At 35.7% G+C, this 9,184-nt stretch overlaps 1 protein-coding gene across 1 annotated transcript; it reads right to left on the reverse strand.

Annotated features, from left to right (window-relative positions):
- Window positions 1–261: 261 nt before the first annotated feature.
- Window positions 262–2,632, reverse strand: LOC141284482 (chymotrypsin-like protease CTRL-1). The gene is made up of 7 exons (XM_073817446.1): window positions 2,578–2,632; window positions 1,619–1,719; window positions 1,438–1,517; window positions 1,248–1,329; window positions 743–927; window positions 510–636; window positions 262–423 (listed from the first exon to the last, which is right to left on the reverse strand). Exons 1-7 carry the CDS (start codon window positions 2,630–2,632, stop codon window positions 262–264), a joined length of 792 nt encoding a protein of 263 aa, XP_073673547.1.
- Between the last annotated feature and the right edge of the window lie 6,552 nt (window positions 2,633–9,184).

Consider the following 9,184-nt stretch of genomic DNA (forward strand, 5'->3'; position numbering starts at 1 on the left):
AATGGCAACTTATCGAATTACTTTTTTAATATTTCAGATCATTAATTTCACACTTTAGTACACCTGATTTTTTTGTATTATCTTTTATTAAAATATACATACAGCAACATAAAACAGTAACATGAAGTAACTGACAAATCACAGGAACCACAGACTGACTCAAAAAAAAAAAAAACAGACACAAACAAAGATCACCTGTATTGCATACTAATAATTAAAATGTGATTTTGCTTCTACAGGGTAAATATTCATACAGCTGCTCTAGTTGTAAATGATAGTCCTGTCGATCCAGGAGCGCAGTGGGGACATGCGGGCGTAGACTACTGGATAACGGGTGTCGCAAGTGCTGGTTCCCCAAGACACAGCCCCCACCAGAGTCCAGACCCCTAAACGCTCACACACCAGAGGACCACCAGAATCACCCTGTGGAAAAGGTAAACACACGTTTGAGATTGAACAGCAGCAGCACTGATACACTAATGTGTTTGTCTTGATCTGTCTTCACGTACCATGCAAGATGATGATCCAGATCCTCCAGCACAGATCATGGCATCAGTGATTCTACTCTGACCCCAGATCTGCCTGCACACAGCAGGATTTATGATGGGGATGCCTGTTTGCTGCAGGATCATAGGACTCCCTAAAAAAAACAACAGACCTCAGACTCATGTTCAGAATCATGTGAAAAACAACAAGTAATATCCAAGTAATTCTTGCAACTCATCTTTGTATTACAGCTGACTTACTCGTGGTGGCAGTTTGGCCCCAGCCAGTGGTGAAGCAGCGGGTTCCAGGCAGGATGTTGATGGATGATGGAGCCAGACATATAGGAGAGATACGGGGAGTAAATGTGACTGGAGACGACAGTTTCAGCAGAGCAATGTCATTGCTTTTGGTTGTGGTGCTGTAAAGTGGATGGGCGATAACCTGCACATACACAAATGATGCATGAATGGTTACTAGTGACAGTTAATCATGAAATATCATCTAAGATAAAAGCATTCTTCATTCCTATTGTTATTTTAACACTTTCATTCATTTTATTATGATACACTTTGCACAGAGTTTATAGTATATTTTCTTTCCTAAGCTAAATTTTCAGTGCATGAATAAAATAAAGTATTTTAACAACTTTTAGAAGTACACACATAGACGACCTCAACGATTCAATTCTGATATTCAGTATTTGTGATGTTTATTAAAAACTGATTTTTGATTTTGTCTCTGAAATCATTAAAGATTATTACCTTGGAAACTAGTTTGATCTGGATGGGTTCAGCATTGGAGCTACGATCATGTTCTCCAAGAATGACACGGTGAGAGCCAACCCTAAAAAGAGAGATTGAGATAAAATGATTAGATAAAGAGCAATAGAAAGCTGACAGAGCCATCTATTAATCACTATCGTATGTGATATTTGTCAGATTGAAGACTTACGCGAAACGGCAGTGGGCAGCAGTGAGAACCCAGTTCTGGTTGATCAGGGATCCTCCGCAGAAGTGGAAACCAGTGGTATCCTGTAAGGTAAAACATTTCATTGAGAACATAATATTTTTCTCCTAGAACAAAGCAGTCAAATGTGTGATCAAAAACAGTACAGACAGACAATTGATATTACCTGAAGAGAGACCTGCCAGGGCCAAGAGCCCGAGATGGCATTCTGTCCGTTCACAATCCTGCTGCCGATCGTCTGTGGTCTAATTGCAGGCACTCCACAACCTGTTATTACAGAATGTAACACATTGTTCATGAGACAAGAATGAGAAAGGAAGCACAAAAATGTACAGATAATTTACTCACCCGCTTGTCATACAGGATGTTCATGTCTTTCTTTCTTCAGTCCTAAAGAAATAGTTTTTTGAGGAAAACATTTGAGAATTTCTCTCAATAAAGTGGGCTTCTATGGTGCACCTGAGTTCGAACTTCCAAAATGCAGTTTAAATGCAGCTTCAAAGGGCTTTAAAAGATCCCAGCCGAGGAAGAATGGTCGATGGACAATTGACAATTTATATACTTTTTAACCTCAAATGCTCATCTTGTCTAGCTCTTCGTCAACTCACTTTTTTTTGTGAAATATGTTTGATCTTCTTTGCAAGTTCACTTTGTAAACACTGGTTCGGTACTTCTGCAGCGATGTAGGGCGATTTTAAAGTTGGAGGAGATGAGATGGGAGTTTTACCCTAACTGTCATGAACCGGAATACACTGAGTTGATGCAGAGCTAGATAAGACAAGCTTTTGAGATTAAAAGGTGTATAAATTGTCTCTTTTTTTTTTTAAACAGCCAATCATTTTGCTAGATAAGACACTTCTTCCTCGGCTGCGATCGTTTCGAGCCCTTTGAAGCTGCATTTAAACTGCATTTTGGAAGTTCAAACTCGTAGGCACCATAGAAGTCCATATGGAAAAGAATCCTGAAATGTTTTCCTCAAAAAACAATTTCTTTACGACTGAAGAAGGCTGGATGACAAGGGGGTGAGTAAATTATCTGTACATTTTTGTTATGGAAATAAACTTCTCCTTTGAGAAAGGTACTGCGTTTTCATAAATCTTGCAAACATTTAAAGGAGACACTTACCCAGAGCAGAGGCCACCAGAGCAAGGCAGGTGATGGAGAAGATGGTGAAGGTCATGATGTAGATGAGTGTGTGATGTATCTCACTGATGTATCTATAGGTGCTCTTTCTTGCCTTTTATATCATTTACAGCAGGCGATAAGTGTGGGATGTGATGGAGTGCCATCCCCTTTAGCTCCAATGAGCTCATGGATAAGGAATGTTTAGATCTGTTATCGCTGGAGTTGATCAGAATCTTTATTGTTAAGAAGTGATGTCTTATGTGCAAGGAGGATAATTTCCCCGTCTTTGACCTTGAAGAATGTATTTATGACTTCTATTTCCTTAAGAAATGTCATGATGTCATGCAATGTTTTAGATGGAATGCTGTTTTCTATTTTCTATTTTTCTGTTGAATCTGTTCCAATCAGTGATGCTCAACAGGAAGAGATTGAAATTGTCAGTTATGAGAACTGCTCCGATGTGGAACTAAAAGTTTTAATATCAGTTTATTCTGTAACATCACAAGCAGTTTAGATAAAACAAGCAAATTAGTTATTTTAGGACATCTTATCATAGCCACTGTAAAGAACTGGCATGAAGTCAACCATTTTCTCATTTTCTAAAATATTTATTTAGCTATATTTTACCTCATCTGCACTTTTCAGCAACACAACATGCACTTTTAGCATTATTTTCTGGAAAGCACTAGTACATCAAACTGTATTAAGCTATACAATTTTTGTTATTTAGTTTTGTACTACTACAAACTGTATTGATTTGCGTGTAATTTATTTATTTTTAACAGAATTAATTTTGGAAAGTTACTTTAACATTTGCAGTTAAAAGCTGAATTAAACACTATCTGTTTTGACCTTATTTTAATTTAATGTGGTTTAACATTTTTACGTGTACAGTATTGGGGTACATTTGTACACAATACACAGCAAATTTCTGGAGTTCGAAAATCAGGAGTTAGGCAAAAAAGTGTGAAAGTGTTAAATTTTTGGAGTTTATTTTTTAACTCTCACTACATTTTGTGTTACGGGATACTCCCTGGCTGTGTTGTATTTCGGAGTTCATTCATTGGTGTTCAGGAGCACGTTTTAACGTTACATCAGGAGCGCGCCATGACACGAGCCTGGTTTTGCCACACGAGGACTGATGAAGTTGTCTACTTCGTCTTGAGGTAGGTAAAAAACTAATTCCAAAATGTTCTTTATCTTCTGACAGACCGCTGATTACATAGCTGTTACGTTATATACTGTGTACTGACGCCAATAACCGCGGCGAACTTTGTGTTGAATGAATCTCCGATGCAAAACATGGACTTTTTTTCCCGATGTGAACGAGCTAATATTAGCTAACGTCTTTCTGTTCACCTTATTTTTGTAAACGAGTGTTTTGCTGTCAAATTTAAGTAGTGACTCGCTCAAGAAACATTCTGTTAAGCTTCCATAAAGTAATGCCTACGAGACGAGGTAATATCTAGCAATGTCAGTAAACTGAAGTGTCTAACGTTACCCTGGCTTAAAACGATCATAGTTTATCCATGAACGTGTAAAGTTATGCTGCAATGTTTTGAGTCGTAACGGCTAACGTTACAAATGTTTTAGTAGTGACTCGTGACTTATGAGAGTTCGTGGCTTCCATATTAAACATTTTGCATTTTCAATCACACTAACATTAGAGGTTATTTTAAATGACATGTTTTCTCTTCTTTGTCAGGATGTTGACAGAAGTGCAAGGATGGAGGGAAGATTTTCTCAATTCAGGTGAGTTCTATGTTTAGTAAGCAGTTAATAAAGAGTAAGTGACTGTAATTTTATGATTTGTTTTGTTAATAACATGTTGTTGATGTTATTGTGTAGTCCAGCAGAAGTTTTTGATACCAGAAAACGACACTGAAAATCCCAGATGACCAGGGCTCAGCTGATGTACTACACGTTTTCTTGCTGCTTGGATGTCAAAGGACTGGTAAGGGTTAAATAATATTTAAAAATTTATTGAAAAAAAATAAATAAATAAATAAAAAAATAATATATATATATATATATAGTTACATTTGTCTGAACGATTATCTTTTTTTTTTTTTTTAGATTTACAAGAGTTATCACGGATGCTTGGAATAGTGGTTGCTACATGGATCCTGGAAAAATTGAACACTTGGAAAGTAATTGAGGCCATGAAGATCAATTTTGAAGAGGCAACATATCATCTGGTGAAAAGGTTTGTTTAGACAACACTATTATGTTCCAAATATTTAGCTTGAATTAATTCACTCATCCAGTCATCCAAGATGTTCATGTCTTTCTTTCATCAGTCATAAAGAAATTGTGTTTTATGAGGAAAGCATTGCAGGATTTTTCTCAACATAGTGGATATCTGTGGTGCTTAACGGGTTGAATACATTTATATTTATACAGTTTTTAACCTCAAATGCTGGTCTTGTCTACCTCTGCGATGCACATGCATACTCTGTGCACTCTGGTTCAATACATTTATAGTATATCGAAAAACTCTTCTCATTTTCTCATTGATGTTCAACCTTTTTTTTCTTTTCTTTTTTTGTTGCAAAGGGCATTTGATCATCTTTGCACGTTCACTTTGTAAACACTGGGTCAGTACTTCTACAGCGATGTAGGACAATTTTGAAGTTAGAGATGGATGAAATTGAGATGGTAGTTTTTTGACGTACCCTAACTGTCTTGAACCAGAGTGCACAAAGTACGTATGCTCAATGCACAGCTAGACAAGATGAGCATTTGTGGTTAAAACGTGCACAAATATTAATTTATTAATGAAAGTAACACATTGTTTTGCTAGTTAAGACCCTTCTTCCCCGGTTGGGATGGTTTAGAGCCATTTGAAGTTGCATTGAAACTGCAATTCTGGAATTCAAACTCGCACGCACCATTTAAGTTATATGGAGAGAAATGCTGTGAAATGAATGTTTTTCTTAAAAAAATAATTTCTTTGTGACTGAAGAAAGAAAAGAAATACATGAACCTCTTGGATGACAAGCAGGTGAGTAAATTATCTGTATTTTTTGTTCTGGAAGTGGACTCTTCCTTTAATGCCTATTGTTTATAAAGGGATGTTTATCTTGTGTTTCAGTCATGCCAAAGTCTTGATGACCATCACCTGGCCAATAAAGAAAACCCTCAGCCATATCTTCTTGCCTCAGGGACATCAAAAGCACAGGTTTCCACCTTTTTCATTGTCTTGGACAGAGAAGTTTCGCCTTGTCAGTCATGTACATCCTTGGGTACTGTTGACGAGCTGTTCAAGTAAAGTAAAGTATCATGATGCTCTGTCCAGCCTGTACATTTTTTTTTTTTTTTTTACAGACAAATGTATATAATATTGATAGAGGTACAACTGAAGTCAAAGAACTGAGAGCAAGGCAGTTGAACAAGCAGTAATTTTCTTATTTAAGTTCTGTCCTCATGGAATGTATCCTGGTATCACTGTGGATTTTTTCTTGTTGCTTCATCTGATTTATATCTACTTCATTTTATAATCATTCAGGCTTGATTTTATATAATGCAATGATGTGTGTTGACTATGCTGTATACAATTTTACCAAACATTTCCTGTTGGCACTGCAGACTTATTAAATGTAAATGTTTTGCTGTTAGATTTTACAGTATTTTATGACAACAGTTAATTTCAAAGTGTTTACATGCATGGAATTTCTAAATCCAATCTATGTATTTCCTCCAATAAAAGCAGAAAGTTGAGAGTATGGCTTTCAGTGTAGTCATTTCCACATAAAACATATTGTGTTTTTAACACTGGTTAAAGAGTTTAAATTATAATTAACTAAATTTTAGAGTTAAAATTACTCTCCAAATTATTAATATTTTAACTCCAGAAAGTGTTAAAATTTAACTCGGAGAAAGTGTTAAAAATTCAACTCCAAGAGCGGAGTTATTTTAACTCTGCGCTGGAGTCTATTTGATGGTCACGCATGTACACTCAGATTGAGTTGATTTTAACTACCAGGGAGTTTATTCCAAAGACCAGAATTTGCTGTGTACAGGAAAGTTTAGGGTTTCTCAAGAACAACAAAATAGAAGAAGTGAAGTACTTAATCAGAAGGGGAAAACCACTTCTTGCTTATATCTGTCAGTCAAACTTCTGAATGTGATTTTTCTTTTAGAGGAAACCTTTCAAAACATTTTTATTGTATATTTACTACACCTTTAACCGGCAAGATAATGTGGCTCATCTAGCTTTAAACCATGTGGTTTGGTCAGATCCTAATCTAGTTTGGTTTCTCGCCGAGGTGACTAAACACAGTAACCAGAAATGTCTTAACTGGATTCTTATGTAATTGGGTACTAGATGTTTAATGAATGCTAGTGTAGTCTGTCCTGAGGAGCATCCTTCAGATACAGTGTTAGCAGTCTGACTAGTAGTCTGCTAGCAGTCTGGCTTTAGTTAATTAAAAGTGAAAAATGAAAAAAAAATAAATAAATAAATAAATGGAACACTTATGGAATATCAGTCTTTGTCATTTTTTAATAGAAGTCGTTGAATGGTTTGTCTGTGATGGATTGTAAGTGTAAAAACACTTGCAGTAAGTTTCTTTGGCTGAGTTTATTAATGTCATCCATTAACATTTACATAACAAAGGGTTACCTCATAAAAAGGCATGGTATATTTGGTAATAAAAAGCAATTATGGATGAATTTATATTCCTAATGCCTATTAATTTAATTTTATTAATAATTGTTAAATTGTTAAACTTTGAGTCAGCGACCAGTGTGTTTGTGTGTCTGAGCTCAACCATTTTAAAATAAATAGAAGCTAAATTGGGTTTCTTTGGTCTCTAATAAGCAACTGGAGTCTCTGTTCTTGAACTCACTAGTTTATTTGGTATGTAGCTTGTTAGCGTGTCACACTGACATTAACTAGCATTAATGAAGCTTAAAGGAACACTCCACTTTTTTTGGAAATAGGCTCATTCTCCAACTCCCCCCGAGTTAATAAATTGAGTTTTATCGTTTTGAAATCCATTCAGCCGTTCTCCTGTTCTGGCGATATCACTTTTAGCATAGCTTAGCATAGATCATTGAATCCTATGAGACCAGTAGCATCACGTTCAAAAATGACCAACGAGTTTTGATATTTGTCCTATTTAAAACTTGACTCTTCTGTAGTTATATCGTGTACTAAGACCGGTGGAAATGCAAAGCTGCGAGTTTCTAGGCTGATAAGGTTAGGAACTACACTCCCATTCCGGCGTAATAGTCAAGGAAGTTTGCTGCCGTAATAAGGCCGAAGCAGGAGCAGTAATACCACGCAGCACATGTGCAAATGCTAAACTAGCTGGGAACTCATTTCTGATATTACTCCGCCTGCTTCGGCCATATTACGGCACCAAACTTCCTTGACTACTACTTTTTACTAATACATAAACACATTTTTTTTTCTTCATTTTGCTTATTGTAATAATTTTTTTTTTTTAGGATCAGAATTACTCAGAATGACAGTTTTTTTTTTTTTTTTTTTTTTTAAATTCTGTATGAGTAAACACATAATACTAGGTGAAATAAACGCCAACTATTTAGACTTTATTTTGATTTACTGTGGTTATATTAAGCATTGGGATATGTTAGTAGACAATACCAGAAAGTCTCTTAGGGTTAATCTAGTTCTTAACTGGTTTAGTCAGATTCTGATATTGTTTGATTTCTTGCCAAGGTGACTAAACACAGTAAACAGAACTTATTAAACTTGATTTTTATGTAATTGTGTAGTAGATGTTTCATGAATGCTAGTGTAGTATAGCATCCTTAAGATACAGTGTTAGTAGTCTGAATTTACAGCACTAAATAAGCAATACTTCACACTGTGGCTTTAGTTTAAGTGACAGGTTAATTAAAGGCTTATGGAAAGTCAGTCTTTGTCATTTTCTAATGGAGCAAGTACTACTGTAAGTGATGGTAGTTTGTAAAGGTTACATACAATTAAAACACATGCAATAAGTTTTGTAAAAGCATAAGCAGATTATAAAACTGTCAAAGTAGTTCTGATAGTACAGTAAACTGAAGTGAGTGAATGAATTAAACACTGTTTAGACTTTATTTTAATTTAATGTGTTTTTATTTGTATCTGTACAAAATGAAGCATTTTTTCAGGGTTTCTCAAGAATAACAACATAGAAGAAGTGAAGTACTTTACATAATCAATAGGTGAAAACCCCTTCTTCCTCATTCCTGTCAAGCAAACTTTTAAATGGGATTCTTCTTTTAGAGGAAACTGCTTTCAAAACATTTCATTTCATAATCTGGCTCATCTAGTTGTAAACTATGTGGTTTTGGTCAGCTTTAGAATTTGATTTCTTGTTAAAGGAATAGTTCACCCTAAAACGAACATTTGATGTTCATCTGCTTACCTCCAGGGCATCCAAGATGTAGGTGACTTTGTTTCTTCAGCAGAACACAAACAAAGATTTTTAACGAAAACCAGTGCAGTCTGTCAGCCAGATAATGTGAGTGGATGGGCACGAGACCATTAAAAGTTAACAAAAACATGCACAGACAAATCCAAATTACACCCTGCGACTCATGACGATACATCGATGTCCTAAGACACGAAACGATCGGTTTTGCGAGAAAC

This window comes from Garra rufa, chromosome 14 (assembly GCF_049309525.1).
Source record: "Garra rufa chromosome 14, GarRuf1.0, whole genome shotgun sequence".
NCBI lineage: Eukaryota > Metazoa > Chordata > Actinopteri > Cypriniformes > Cyprinidae > Garra > Garra rufa.